The 15,349-nt window shown below is 55.7% G+C and overlaps 3 protein-coding genes across 4 annotated transcripts in view; all 3 read right to left on the bottom strand.

The window, feature by feature from the left end:
• The window catches only part of TRIM54 (tripartite motif containing 54), a 192,486-nt gene that overhangs the window by 105,214 nt on the left and 71,923 nt on the right, over positions 1–15,349 (bottom strand). The window lies entirely within an intron of this gene.
• The window catches only part of LOC121919936 (uridine-cytidine kinase-like 1), a 161,133-nt gene that overhangs the window by 81,832 nt on the left and 63,952 nt on the right, over positions 1–15,349 (bottom strand). The gene's annotated exons all lie outside the window — the stretch shown is intronic.
• PPM1G (protein phosphatase, Mg2+/Mn2+ dependent 1G) lies at positions 6,027–13,744 on the bottom strand. The gene is made up of 10 exons (XM_042446960.1): positions 13,464–13,744; positions 13,279–13,348; positions 13,095–13,180; positions 12,798–12,933; positions 11,573–12,042; positions 11,230–11,391; positions 10,825–11,059; positions 7,441–7,570; positions 7,112–7,214; positions 6,027–6,758 (listed from the first exon to the last, which is right to left on the bottom strand). Exons 1-10 carry the CDS (start codon positions 13,581–13,583, stop codon positions 6,531–6,533), a joined length of 1,740 nt encoding a protein of 579 aa, XP_042302894.1. The 5' UTR covers positions 13,584–13,744; the 3' UTR covers positions 6,027–6,530.

Below are 15,349 nucleotides of genomic sequence, written 5' to 3'. Positions count from 1 at the left end.
TGCAAGACCCATCTCCCCAGAAACGAACACAAGTGAGCACATCATACATCAATGGGGAAGCAAATAACATAACAAGCCATCAGTGCAACCAGAAACCAAGACAGCCCTCCCAAAGGCTGCATCTCGAATTGCCTGGTTCCAGCCTATAATGTTTTATAAAAGTCAATGCTGGGACCAAACGCAGCTTTGCAAACTCCTCTAAAGGATGCCAGCCAGAAAGGCAGAGGAAGCTGCAACCGCCTGGTCGCGGCGAACGGACCCTGGTCGGTACCGGTTTTCCCGACAGTTCATAACAAAGGCGTATGGTGCTGGCCACCCATTTGGAGAGTCCTGTGGCGACACCGGCAAGCCCTCTTTGGTTCCGAATAACATGGAAGAGTCTCTCGGAACGGCCGAACCCTAGTCCTATCCAGGTAGAATGCCAAGGCTCTTCTAAACGTCCAACAAGGAGGCTTCGTTCCTCCATGGTTGACGGTTGGAAGCCAAGGCGGCAACACAATGTCCTGACCACTGTGGAACAGGACCACCTTAGGTAGGAAGGTGATATCAGTCCGGACCACCCTTGTCCTTGTTGAAAGCGGAGAATGGTCATCCCTCGCAGGCACGAGTTCTCCCGCCCGCGACCGAGGTAATGGCCACCAAGAAGACTGTCTTCCAAGTTAAAGCTTAAGTCCGTTGTGGCCAAGGCTCAAAAGGCTTGATTGGAGGCAGACAACACAATGTCCAAACTCCAAGCCGGGGCAGGGAGAGAACCTGGGGGTAGAGATTATTACACCTTTCAAAAGTTTTTTACCAAAGGGTCCCTGAAAAAAGAGGCAAACCACATATTGGAAATGGAGCAAATAGCAGACAGATAACATTGATGGATGAGAGACGAGTCCCGCATCCAGCAATGACATCAAAAGTCAAGCACCACTGGCCGGTGATGCTCCCTAACGACAAATCCTTTCAGCAAGGAAGGAAAGGAACCTCTTCCATTTGAGGCTAGGATCTCTGCGTGCAGGCCTATGCGCGCACGGACCCCTCCGCACCGAGGGTGTCAGCGCCGTCAAGCAGGAGCCCAAGCCACCATCGGCAGCGAGTCGATGTCGGGATGCCGGACCCTCCCCTCCTGGAGGGTGAGAAGGTCGGCCTCGGTTCCAGCCGGAGAAACCGCCGTTGGAGAGGCGTAGAAGCAGCGGAAACCAGGCTGTCTCGGCCACCACGGGGTGATGAAGATCGCGGACTCTCTCCCTCGACATCTGGACACCACCCTGGTCAGCAGCGAAACGGAGGAAAAACGTAGATCTTTTTTTCCTGCCAGTCGAAAGCGATGCACTCCGAGGGACCTCGTGTCGCATCCGAGAACAGAACTGGGGACAGTGGGTGTGGAGGCTGTCGCAAACAGGTCGACCTGGGGGGCTCCCCCACGTAAAAAAGGTCGGCGACTGTCTCTGGGGAAGCCCCACCGTGGCAGGTTGATGTTCTGCTGAGTTGATCTGCTAGGATGTTTTCTTCTCCTGGTAAATGGATCGCCTGGAGAAGATGCGTCTGTGGATGCACCAGTCCCAGATCCTCAACGTGATGTCCAGGAGGGTTCTGATTTGGTGCCTCCCTGTTTGTTGACATAGAACATCACTGTTGTGTTGTCGGTCCGAGCGAATCACTTGCCTGCGACAGTGGGTTCGAACGCCTTGAGCGCCTTCTCCACGCCAACATCTCGAGCGCGTTTCTGTGCAGCAACGCTCCTGCGGGACCACTTTTCCCTCACACATAGGTCCCGAAGGTGTGCACCCCAGCCGTCCATCGACGCATCGTCGTCAAGGTCATTTGTGTCGGGCTGGACGAAGGGCATACCTATGCACACGTTTTGGGAGTCAGACACCATAAGAGGAGGAAGTCACGGCCTCGGAACGGTGAGCCATTTGTTTGGTGAATCTGTCAACGGTTGAATACGGAGAGGAACCATGATGGAGCGGTCTGAGTCGCAGTCGCGCCCATGGAGTACGAAAGTGTGGAGGCCATATGCCCCAACGCCACCTGGATGACTCTGGCTTGAGCCTCCGCTCAATGGACAGTGCGCACTGCGTTGACAGAGCCTGGAAACCGGGCCTGAGGAAGTAGGGCCATCGATTTCGGAGTCGAGCACGAGAGCCGATGAACGGACCTTTTGGATGGGGTCAAGTGGGACTCTCTAGGTTGACTACCAGTCCCAAGCGCCACAGAGGCTTGAGTAAAGTGGATTCTCTTGGAGCTCCGTTCTTGAGGAGCTGTCGCAGCCAGTCGTCGAGGTAAGGAAAAACGGTGAATCCCTTTTGATGGAGATAGGCCACCACTGGAGCCATGCACTTCGTGAAGACTCGAGGCGCCGGGCCACAGCCGAATGGGAGGACATTGTAATGGAGGCGCGGAGCCTATGGCGAAGGCGAGGAACCTGCGATGGATTCTCTTATCCCGAGTGAAAATAGCATCCTCAAGTCCACCGTCGCGAACCAGAGGTCCTGCTGGACAGAGGCAAAAGGAAGCCACGTTACCATGCGAAAACGTCTATTTTAAGAAGGAGTTCAGTTCTCTTAGATCCAGTATGGGTCTGATTCCTCCACTGGCTTTGGAACCGTGAATATCTGGAGAAAAAGCTTTGGCCATAAACTGAGGCAATGGAGAGATGCCCTTTTGAGGGAGAGAGCGCACTCGTCGAGAAGGGTGCCCGAGGGGCAGTAGAAAGGAAAGCTCCGGTGGGCGGGAGCTCTTCGAACTCGAGGTGTAGCCCCTCGGACGATGTTTAAGACCCAGGAGTCGGAGAAATGGAGGCCCATGTGGTGGCAAAGGGCCTTAAGAGTCAAGAAAAAACAAGTTTAGAGGAGGCGAAGTGCGCTAGGATCTCATGCCCTTTTCTTCCCCTGGTCGGGCTCTGTCGCCGGTTCTTTCTGTACCGAGACGGTTGCGACGGCCCGAGAAAGATGATTGCTGAGAGGGGTAACCCCTGCCGCTGCGACCCTGTTGGGAACTGACGTTCCTGGTGGGAATCTCTGGAACTGACCTTTGTTATGTTGCCAGGTCGGAGACGCTTGCGGAAGGAGGAAGGGCCCGGGTGTGGACATGCCATGCTTGCGAGCGGGCCGCCTTCATAACGGAACTTCTTATTAAGACGCTCGTCGGTATCGGCGTGAAACAATCCCGAACCGTCGATGGGCATGTCTTCGATGGTAGATCTCACGCTCTGATTGAGATCGGAGCCCCGGAGCCAGGCGTGCTTCTCCAATGCGATGGAAGCCGACATCGCCCTCCCACGCATTCCGTGACGTTCCTAGCCGCGGTGATGAGCCAGCTGCCAATTGAGTGGGTCTCATCCCTGATCTGGGTCAGGGTCCTCTGACCTCATCGGGAACGTCCGGCACAATAGGGGAGATGCTTCCATAAGCGTCGGACATAAGCCTCCATACAGGCCGTGTAGCTAGAGGCCTTCGCCGCCAGAGCCGCTGCCGCATACGCCTTCTTAGCCAGAGCATCTATCTCTTGGCCTCCTTATCGACCGGTGGAAGTGGTCTGGCGCTGGGTGGAAGTCTGTTGAGCTCCTTCCACGATAGCCGAGTTCTGGCGAGGATGCGACATGGACCACGGAGCATTGGAGCCGCGACCCTGTATAGCGACTCGATCTTCCTTGGGGGCCCTAGGAGAGACGCAGGAGAGTCCCAGGAACGTTTGAGGATCGTTTGAAGGAAGGCAAAAAACGGAACAACACACGGGGGTGTTGGGACCCGGCCATGGACCCGACGCTCGACTGGGTCTTCTGCATCAGCCTCTGGATAACGAGGTCGATGTCAAGCCACCTGGACATCTTAATGGATTGTTCCGCGAAGGAACGAACATCATCCCGAAGGAGAGGCTGCCTCTGGATAGTGGAGATCTTGCGGTGACTGGCGCGGGGGGTCTTCCACATCGGAGAGGTCTTCCGTCGCGACCGAAGCGTCCGCCTCGGAATCGGAGGACTCCACCTGAGCCACGACATTGTGACTATCAGCTGGTCGCGATGCCGTTGAGCAAAGCAGCTCTAGAAGCTGGAACGGGGTCCCGCTGGCGTTGTCCAACTGAGAGCCTTCTCGGGACGGTCCCGGGGTTGATCCACGAGGAGGGCATCCTGGACATTGCGACCCTCCTAGACACCTCAGGTAGAACTGGTCTGCCTCGGAGTCAAAACACGCCATCATCATCGGCACCGGCAAGGGAGACAGAGGGGCTGGCGACGGTGACCTTGGTCCCGATCCCTCCGAGCTGGGGATGGAGAACGCGAAAGCCTGTCCTGGAAGTCTCTCCTTCGAGAGGAGAAAGGGCACAGTTGCGGCCGCGAAGGTCCCGGGGTGGACAAAAGTTGTTGGGCCTCCCTTGGTGAAGGTCTATCGGACACGACTGACAGAGTGTCCTGTCTTGGAGAATCCATCCGGATGCGAGGGCAGTCGAGGACTCTGGTTGTTTAACCGTCTCAGGCTCTTTACGGGGAGATCCTTAGAATGCTTAGACTTCTTGGAAGCCGTAGCCTCTGAGCTGAAGTCGACGACTTCCTCTTCTTGGATGACGCGAGCCCCGCGGAGCATCCGGAGGGAAGAAGGGAATAGGAGACTCCGTGAGCCTTCCACCCGGTCTGGGTGTATCCTCCTTACGGGGGGCCGCCTTCGCCTTGGAGGAGGTGTCGTTACCGGTACCCGATCCTTCTTTCGGGCCGACGGAGCTTCCTTGCGGGAGGTATGCTCCGATGCCGGCCGCGAGGTCTTGGCAGAGGCTCTCGCTTCCGAGATGATGTCGACGCGGCGGCGGCGCCACAGACCCAGATTTATGCGGGTGCTTGGTGGTTTGGTGGTGGCACTGGGCTTGTCAGGTCCACGGGCCACATTTCCCTCAGGGGTGGGACCCGGAACGATCGGATGTCGCCGGGGGAGCACTTGATGGGCCATCTCTGGCGGAGAGAGCCGCAGAAACAGGAGCCACAGGGCCGAAGACGGGCGGGATCCCTTCCCGGATCTTACCCTGGGCTATCGCTGAGTGAGCCGCGATTCTCGGTTCTCCTAGCCTGAGAAGACATCGATTTACAGAGGGAGCAGGACTTAACATCATGATCCTTGCCGAGGGCAGAAAAGGCAGGATTGTGGGGACTGCACCGGCACTTTACCCCGCAAACGTCACACTTCTTGAACGGCGGAGACATCGCTAGCGAGGTCGACAGATCCAAGACGAATTCCAAATCAGGTCAACAGTCCAAGAGTCCCAGTACACGGGGGAAGCGAAACGCCAAATCCAAAAAAACAGTCCGAGTCCAAAAACAGTGATCCAAACGAGCTAACAAGAGCGAGTTCCAAACAGCAGCAAACCGGCGGAAAAAATGAACTGGGGAAAAGAGCGGGAACCGGGGCTTATAGGAGGGGGGGGGGTTACCGCCAAAAAGTTTCTATATGTTGCAAGTGTACTTTGCCCAGTGATTCCAGAAGTATCCGAACAGCACTGCGTCAGGCGCATTAAAAAAAAGAGAAGTAAAAACCCATTTGTATGATTCGCAGAGACCACGAAGAAGAAAATCTAGATATATATATATATATAATCGTGTATATATATCTATCAATATGTGCTGTGTGTACATGTGTCTATATATTATATATATATATATATATATATATATAAAAATATATAATAGTAGGAATGTTGTCCTGAACGACTGACAAAGCTATGAAACAAAACTGAGGAGAATCCTGCCTGTCAAGGTTGGCACAAGGGATAAACCCTGTTGAAATCAATTGGTTCAGCTTTCTTATCTATTGAGGTCATTTTGAATCTCCTGTCCTTTGGGGTATTAGCTGCTCCCCCCAAGTTGGTGTCATCTGCAAATTTGATAAGCATGCCTCCATTATTTTGTCTTAGGTAACTGATAAAGATGCTGCATAGCACTGGGCCCAGGAGAGAACCCGGGCAGGTTTTGGTAGCTGAGGGGAAGACCAACAGGCCGAGACCCGGCAAGCTTCCTCTCTCGCCCCCCAAGGAAAGAAAACCCATAGTCACTGTTCCGTTTTTCAGCTTTTAGTTTGAAAAAATCTCAGTTGAAAGTGAACAATACAGAGTGAGGCTTGGTAGCCAAATGTGGGGGGAGAAGGGGGCAGCCAGCCCCCCAAATAAAAATGAGAAGGCCTTAAATAGAGGTGCAGACAAGAGCCGCCCCCATGGAAAACTTCTTCCCACCAACAGAAACATCATGGGCACAGAAATGGCAACAACCACATGGAGACAGTGGGGGGGGAGGGGATTGGGGCCCTGGGGTCTGGCCCGTCCCACCATTCTCACTTTGGAATGGCTTCAGAGAGTGGCGGGGTGCTGCCCTGGTCCCCTCCTCCTCTCCATGTGACGCAAACAGACAGACAGACAGACGTGGGGCGCTCCCTAAGGCTAAAAAAAGGCCGGGACCAGGCGTCCTCCAGAGTTCGTCAGCATCGTCATCGCCACCCTTGCTTAGAAAACAGGAGTCCAGAGAAAGAGCGGGCCACCCTTCCCCGGCCCGCCCAGGGCAGCCGCTAGTCCTGCCGAGCTTTCTTGCTGCAGCTCTCTTCCGTGGGCGAGGGGGCCGGGGAGGCTGTTGCTGGCGCAGCGCTGCTCTCCTCCTCATCCAGTTTCCGCTTGCCGCCTTCTGCGCCTGTTGGGCCCAGGCTGGGACGGGGCTTGAAGGAGATGAGGATGCAGGTCATGTTGTCGCAGCCTGTCCCATCGCCAGAGGTGTCAGGAGCCAGGCAGCGGTCCAGGAGCTGGGGAGGGCAGACAGAGGAAGGGGCTCAGCAAAGGCGACTGTTGCCCCCTCCTGGATCCCCCCAGAGCAGGAGAAATGGGGTGGGGGAGGGCTGAAAGCAACAGGAGCAGCAGCACTTAGCAGTGCTCTCCCACCAGCAGAAAAAAGGGGGGGGATGTCTCAAGAGGCCTGGAAGGGAAGCAGGATGATGCCCAGCCGATTGTATAAGGGAAAGCTTGGCTGAAGGGAGCTTTAGCTGGCCTTTACTCATGTGCACACTCCCCCCAGCCCCAAGCACTTAGGACAGAGGAATGTGGAGGAAGAGGGGCAGCTGACCCTCAAAGGCTCTGGGCCCTCCTGGCCCCAACTCACCTCTTCCACAATGGATGAAAGCAGCCGAAGTTCTCCATCCTCTCCCTTCTGAGCGATCTTGGACTGGATGAAATCCACCACCTCCTGGCTGCTCATGACGTTCCTTGATTTGTGGGGGGTGGGAGAAGGGGGGGTCACCAAAAGCAGAAAGCACTATCTATGCTGCCAGTGCCATTCCCACACAGCAGCCCCCCAAACTCCAGGTCCTGACATGGCCCCAGGGAGCTATGGGGCAGGGCTAGGAAGTGGCTGATGCTGGCCAGGGGAGGTAGCTCTTCCTACGGCCCCCTTCCCAACCGCCCCCCCCCCCCAGTCTTCTCTTGGCTTACCAGATGCCATCGCAGGCAATGACCATGAAATCGTGATCATCATTGATGGTCAGCACCTTGATATCTGGCAACGCTGAGATCATCTGTTCCTCTGGGGGAAGGTTCTTGTTGCGCTTGTAGAAGTGATCTCCTGGGTGCAGAGGAGAAAGAGTCCATCAGATGTGTCCACATGTGCCCATGACTGAGAAAGGCTGACCCCATTAAAGGAAGGGCTTTACAGGGAGGGGCATCTGTGCTGGCCAGAGAGACTGAGGCGAGGAGGAGGAGTCCCTGGCTAAGGCGTCTCCAAGACCAATTTGGGCTGCTGGCAGCCACCGTCACCTCAGCCCCTGCCTTGGCTCCCAAACCAAGGGACAGAAATCCATCCCCAGAACGGCTGGGCAGGGCATCTTGCTCTGGAACTGGACCTTGTCCCAAGCCTTTCCAAGAGCTCTTTTGGTGCTGGACGCTGACTCACCTTCCTGCTGTAAGGTCAGCTTTATTGGTGGTCAGCGGGTGAAGCAGCCAAATAGCGCCCCCCCAGCCCTTTTGCTGATGGGATCCAACATCCCTCATGGCTAATGGGAGACCTTGACCCCCAAACAAAGCCTATCCTGACTATCTTTGGGCCAACAAGCCACCCATTTCCTGAACCCAGGATCTACAAACAGCCCTTGGCCTGAGCTGTATTCCTCCAAGGAGAAGCGAAGGTTGGCTCTCCAAGGTTGATAGAGTGCAGAAGCAAACAAAGAAAGTTAGAGAAAGTCCCAAAGTGGACTCATCTTCCCCTCGTAGCTGCGAGAATTGTCTAAGCGGATGAGCAGCAGAGGAAGAGTCACTTCTTCTGCCAGTTTCCAGCCTTGATCTCTTTTTCCCAGCCTCAAAGCATCAAAGAAGATGCAAAAAGTATCCAACTACGTAAATTCTTTCACGCCTCTGGAGAGCGGTTGAAGTTTGGCCATGATGCCAAGCAGATACTGAAGGCACAGTTTCAAACAGTTCCAGTGAGAAAGAAAAACGGGAGACGTCTCAAGAAACCAGGATGGAGGACTAAGGAACTTTCAACCGAGAAGAGTTTGAAATGGAAGATGTATAAGAAATGGAAAAAGGGGGAAATCACAAAAAGGAATTCAAAGAAATAGCAGGCATTTGTAGGGTAAAGTCAGAAAAGCTCAAGCGCAGAATGAACTCAGTCTTTCCAGAGAGGTTAAGAACAATAAAAAGGGCTCTTTTGGACATGTCCGCAGCAAAAGGAAGAAGAAGGAAACGGTAGGTTCACTGCGTGGAGAAGATGGCAAAATGCTCAAAGAAGACAGAGAAAAGGCAGAATTACTCAAGACCTTCTTTGCCTCCGTCTTCTCAGAAAAGGAAAAGGGGCTCATCCTGAGGATCATGGAGCAGAGGACAGAATAGGGGCATTTCAGCACAGAATAAGTAAAGAGATAGTAGAGGAATACCTTATTAATCTAAATGAATTTAAGTCTCTGGGACCAGATGAACTCCATCCAAGGGTATTAAAAGAACTGGCAAATGTCATATCGGAGCCATTGGCAATAATAGTCTTTGAGGACTCCTGGAGAAGAGGAGAAATCCCAGCCGACTGGAGGAGGGCAAACATTGTCCCCAAAAAGGGGAAAAGAGGGTCCCAACAATTATCCTCCAGTTAGTCTGACATCAATCCCAGGAAAGATTCTGGAGCAGATCATTAAACAGAGAGTCTCTGAACATCTAGAAAGCAATGCCATCATCACAAAAAGTCAACATGAGTTTCAGAGAAAGAAGTCATGCCAGACAAATCTGATCTCCTTCTTTGATAAAATGACCATCTTGGTAGATGAAGGGAATGCTGTGGATGTAGTAGATCTTGATTTCAGTAAGGCCTTTGACAAAGTTCCCCATGATATTCTTGCAAAGAAGCTTGTAAAATGTGGGCTAGACAAAGGAACTGTTACATGGCTCCTTTTCATCCTGGAGAGAAGTGACCAGTGGGGTGTCCAGTGGGGCTCTGTCCTGGGCCCAGTTTGCTATTCAACATCTTTATCAATGACCTGGATGACAGAATTGGGAGCATACTTATCATATCTGCAGATGACACCAAATTAGGAGGAATAGCTAATACTCCAGAGGAGAGGATCAAGATCCAAAATGACCTGAATAGACTAGAAAGCTGGGCCAAAGCTAACAAAATGAAATTCAACACGGAGAAATGTAAGGTACTGCACTTAGGGCGGAAAAATGAAATGCACAAATATAGGATGGATGTCACCTGGCTGAATGAGAGACTTCCACGTGAGAAAGGGGTCTGGGAGTCCAAATAGACCACAGATTGAACATGAGTCAACAGTGCGATGCGGCAGCTAAAAAGGCCAGTGCGATTTTAGGCTTCACCAATAAAAGTATAGTGTCTAGATCAAGGGAAGTCATAGTGCCACTCTATTCTGCTTTGGTCAGGCCCCACCTGGAATAATCCTGTGTCCAGTTCTGGGCCACACAATTCAAAAGGGATGTTGAGAAACTGGAGCCATGTGTCCAAAGGAGGGCAACCTAAAATGGTGAAGGGTGTGGAAGCCATGAAGCCCTATGAGGAAGGACTCAGGGAACTGCTGGGGATGTTTAACCTGGAGAAGAGAAGGTTAAGAGGTGATATGAGAGCCCTGTTTAAATATTTGAAGGGAGGCCATATTGAGGAGGGAACAAGCTTGTTTTCTGCTGCTCCAGAGAATAGGACCTGGAACAATGGATGCAAGCTACAGGAAAAGAGAGTCCACCTCAACATTAGGAGGAACTTCCTGAGAGTAAGGGCTGTTCGACAGTGGAACAAACTCCCTCAGAGGGTGATAGAGTCTCCTTCCTTGGAGGTCTTTAAACAGAGGCTAGATAGTCATCTGTCAGGGATGCTTTGATTTGGATTTCCTGCATGGCAGAATGGGGTTGGACTGGATGGCCCTTGGGGTCTCTTCCAACTCTACGATTCTATGATTCTATGACTCCTAAACCCATTTACATGCTGACAGAGACCCAGCTCTCCACAGAGAGGATCACAGCATTACAAGAAATCAAGGAGCTATGGTTAAATGGACCCTCCTGCTGCCAGGGAAGTCTACCCAGCGTCCCAGGTGCTGGGTCAAGCTGCCGAGATGGGCGCTGTCCTTTGGCCCCAGGTCTTTGCTGTCCATAGCCAAGGGGGCCAGTGGCAGCACCTCCAGTGCTCCTGAGAGTGGGATCCTGCTCACTTAGCTCCCAACCATTCTTGCTGTTCCCTCAAAGTAGCTCACTAACCTTGCAAGTCCCCAGGCCAGGCGAAGGGTGGGGTGACGCAGAGGTGGCGGTGGGGAGATGACTGGAGGGGCACTGCTGAGAGAGCCAAGGAAGGGGGCAGGAAGAGGAGAGACGAGATCTGCTCACCAATGGCCCGGGAGAGGTTGAGGCCCCCGTTCACCCGGCCATCCATGGTCACCTTCCCGCCAGCGTTTTTGATCCTGGCTAGCTCCACCTCATCCTCCGGCTTGTGGTCGTAGGACATGTCCACGGCTTTGCCACTCTCTGACACCACGCAGCGAGAGTCCCCAGCATTGGCCACAATCAGCTGCTTGCCTCGGATCAGGGCCACCACGGCTGTTGTGCCACTGTCCGAACCAGGCTGGAGAGGAGGAGGAGGCCATGAGAGCTGCTCCACGTAGTCGCACAGGAGCCTGCAAAAGACCCTCCTGCCCCCCGGCTGATAGACAAGGGAGGGCTGCCAACTGGGGGGAGGGAGAAGGGGGGACCCCATTCCTCTGTCAGCTCCCCCCACCTGCTCCAGGCACCAACCTTCTCCTTTCCATCCATGCCGGGAAGCATCATGTCTTCGTCTTCCTCTTCATCCTCTTCTGCTTCTTCTGTGTCATCCTCTTCCTCGTCTTCATCCTCCTCCTCTTCCTCCTCGTTTTCTGCTTCCTCACTGCTGTAGCCGTCCTCATCCTCACTGCACTCCTAGTCAAAAGGGGGGCCAATACACCGGAGATGCCTGAGCATGGGGCATCATCCGCCACCTCACACACCATTAGCCAGGTGTGTGGCCTTGTCTAGTGGTGACAGGGGCAGCCAAAGCCCAGTCCAGCCCAGCCCAGCCCCACCTTGATGACTACTCCTCTGCCCCATTTAAGAAGGGTACCTCGCTTTCATCTTCCTCTTCCTCCTCCTCCTCCTCTTCCTTTTCTTCCACATCCTCTGACTCATCCTCGCTATCCTCAAAGAACCTGGACTTGGCGGCTCGCTGAGCCTTACTGGCCGAAGAGCAGGATGGCTCAGCTTCTGCCCTGGCAGGAGACCCTCCATCAGTTGTCACCTTCTGTGCCGGGGCACCAGCATCTCCTCCTCCAGCCGCGTCCGGTCCAGGGGGGATGCCGCTGGTGGTGGACGCAGGGCTCCGCTTGCCACTGTTTGTCTCTTTCTCCTCCTCCTGCTCTCCACCACGCCTCACAATCTCCTCAGCTTCCGCCTCACCGTTCAGGCTTGGCCCTCGGCTGGCGTCCTCCGGTGTGGCCAGCTTGCCCTTGACGCAGTTCTGGCCATAACGAGTCAGCAGCTCCTCAATGGTCATTGTGGCTTCCTCATGCAGCAAGGCAGCCTCTTCTTTGTCCACTGAATGGCGGGAGGCGGAGAAGGGATTGCGGTCAGCATCATAGCCCTGCCCCAGCCTTTCTTTCTGGCTCAGCAGGATGACATCTAGCAAAGCCTCCCCTCACCCACGGCACCCACGCCTCCACAGCCAGAGGCATTAGCATGGCTGACCCTCAGCAGTGAAATTTAGGACAGATTGAGCCAACTGTTGGCCTTGGCCTGATCTTCCACGCAAGGCTCCAGCGAGGAGAAAGAGCACAGTAGGGAAACCCTTCATGTTGCTTTAGGCCCACTGAAGGGAAAAGAGGGCTGCAAGTGCCACTTATAAGAAAGAAAACGTCCATGGGGTCTTGCAAGCCCTACACTTTGACCCTCAGCCCACAAAGCAAGTCAAGGGGCCATTGCTCCCCATGCCAGGCTGGCCCTGTCTCCTCCAGGGTGGGGACCCTATAACCCCCCCCCCCATGGCACTGTGTCCCTCCAACAGCCCACTGCTGGCCATGATGGATGCATCTTGGGGGGACGGGAACCCGTCAACATCCACAGGCTCCTCCCAGACACAGCATCACAAGACAGCCAGACAGAGACAGGCCAGACTGGCCTCCTGTTGCTTCCTTCTGATCTTGTGGCAAAACACTGACACCAGCCCTGGGCAAAGTGCACCCCTCCCAGCGTGACTGGAATAATCCCCACCATCCCCAGTTAATAAGGAAGGCTGGGAGCCGGAGCTCTGAGGCTGCCCTCCGCCTGAGCGCCCCGGCCGCTGCCTGACTGACCGTCGTCTTCGTCGGCCACCTTCTCCTCTTTCTCCTCGCCGTCCTCCCGGGAGCGCTTGGCCATCAGCGCCAGCTCCCTGATCACCTCCTCGGTGGTCAGCTTGGCGTCGATGGCCAGGAAGGCGTCCTCCAGGGCCTGCGGGGGCAGAGAGGGTCTCCTCAGCCCTGAGCCCCACAAGCCTCCCCTCTTGCGGGAGCGTGTCGGGCGCAAAGGAAGGAGCCGGAGTCCAGTTCCAGCCGGGAGGGGGCCTTGCTGGGGGCAGCGTGCTTCTGCCATGGCCCTGGGAGGGGTCTCACCTTCTGGAGCTTCCCCTCCTTGTAGGCCCTCTGCTCCTTGATGATCTCCGGGAGGTACTTGGCGCAGTACAGGGCCACCTCTTCCCCTGCAAAGAGAAGGCGGAGGAGGGAGGCTGGGAAGGCGGAGGAGGAGGAGGAGGAGGAGCCCCGGGGGCGGGGAGAAGGGGAGGGGGCGCCTGCCTACCTCCGTGTCCGTCGTAGACCGAGAACATGGCCGTCTCGCCGTCCAGCTCCGGGATGCAGTTGTGGGCGTCCTGCGGGGAGAGAGAGCGGGGCTCGGTCAGCGGAGGAGGAGGAGGAGGAAGGGGACCCCTTTGCCCCGAGGGAGGGAGGCAGGGAGGGCATGCCCTGCTCCTCCCGGCAGCCCACCTCCATGGAGACCCGCCATCCCTGCATGGCGCTGTAGCCGAAGTGCAGCGGGCGAGGCCCGTTCCCGGCGCCGTCCCCGGAGCTCTTGCCCGTGCTGGGCTGGGACAGGTACGCGCCCATGGCCGCCGCCGCCGCCGCCGCCGAGAGCCAGGCACCGGGGGAGGCGGGACGACGACTCCCTCGAGGCACCGCGCCAGAGAGAGAGCGAGAGCGAGAGCGAGAGAGCGGCCGGACGAGGCTGAGCGGCAGAGAGAGACCGGGGCGGAACCGGAAGCAGGCACCATAGAGTCCCCGCGGGGAGGAACCGGAAGCAGCGCCTCAGGGCCGCCAGGAGGAGTCACAGCGCGGGCCATAGAGGCGGCGGAGGGAGAGGCCGCTTCCGGCTCCCGGGCCCTGGTTGCCCGGCAACGGCGCCTGCCTCCCTTTGCTCAGCGCTGCCTGCGGCCCTCCCTCCCTCCCTCCCTCCCTCGCCGCAGAGGCCCAGAAGGACACACCGCACCGCAGGCCTGGCCCCTTGGAGGCAGAGAGGAGGCCCCGTCTCACACAGACTCAGCCAAGCGGCCTTCAGGCTCCGAAAGGCGGCTGTGGAGGCAGAGGGAGAGGCGAAAGGCTGGCTTGGCAACTGCGTATCTGCCAGCCTCCGTCTCCCTCCGGAGCTGCTGCTAAGGCTCAGGGCTTGAGCCAGAGGGTACCGCTGCTGTGTGCAACGAACCACAGGAGATGGATGGATGGATGGCTGGCTGGCTGGATGGGTGGAAGGAGCCCGTCGCCAGGGATGTAGCCAAGGGGGGGGGGGGGTCTGGGGGCCCGGCCCCCCCCCCCCTCCCCTTAGAAAAACGAATGGTGTGTGCTGCTGCGCCGCCGCACTCAAGCCCCATTATAATGGTGGCACTTAGTCTGGACCCCCCCCCCCTTCCTAAAATCCTAGCTACGTCCCTGCCGTCGCCCTCCCTCTGCTGCGGCCGTCTGTGGGTCTCTCAGGGGCCTCTTCTCCATGGCTTCCTCTTCAGACTTTTCTGCAAGAGCATGTGAGCTTCCAGGGCTGAGCCACTTTGGAGACGGAGAGATAGATGGGTGCTCTTTGGCCCAGCATAGCTATCCATCCGATAAGGCATTCCAAAGGCAGTTCCAAAGGCCTTAGTCTTATGTCAGGTCCAGCAGGATTCTTTGCTTCACAAACTCAGACTCAGGAGCAGAAAACCTGGAAGCCTTTATGAAGAAAGGGCATGGCCTGAACTGCCCAGCAAAGCACAGGGGAACCAGGCCCTTCGACACAGCAGAGAGTGGCGAGAATGCCGAGCGCAGGCCATTCTCCTTGGCACATTGCTGCGCATCCCCTCCCGCAGACAGACTCTCTCAAAGGGCCTCCTTCCCGGCTGAGCTGGGCGCCTGGGAGGAGAGTTTCAAGCAGACGGTCACTGCTAAGTGTTCCATTATTGCTAGGACAAAAGCATAGGCAGCTCTTGGCACCTTAAGCGCAGTTCCTCATAGGAGACACACAGTCGTTTCAAGTTGCCCCCTCCTCTCAACGCCTCCCAGTTTGCCAACCTCTTTTTGGACTCCAGTGAGACCTGACCAGAGCGGAATGGAAGGGGGACTATTACACTCATCCCTCCATATTTGTTGCTTTGATATTTGTGGGTTTGATTATTCACAGATATTATGAATATGTTCTCTCTAGGAATATCTAGGTCCTCCAGCACAACTCTGTGGTCACCTTTAACCAAAAGCCATACTGTGGATATAGGGTTATATCTGCCCCATCTCGGATTTGCCCCTTTTCACTCACTGCCCCTCACTCCTGGAACCTAAGAGCCATCACTTCTTTAACCAGCTTCAAAACGGAGTTGAAGACCATCCTGTTCAGAGAAGCCTTCCCAGGCATT

The sequence above is a fragment of the Sceloporus undulatus genome, chromosome 1 (genome assembly GCF_019175285.1).
Source record: "Sceloporus undulatus isolate JIND9_A2432 ecotype Alabama chromosome 1, SceUnd_v1.1, whole genome shotgun sequence".
Classification (NCBI taxonomy): Eukaryota; Metazoa; Chordata; class Lepidosauria; order Squamata; family Phrynosomatidae; genus Sceloporus; species Sceloporus undulatus.
Note: the sequence above shows the minus strand (reverse complement) of the source record. Positions and strands in the feature narration are given on the sequence as shown.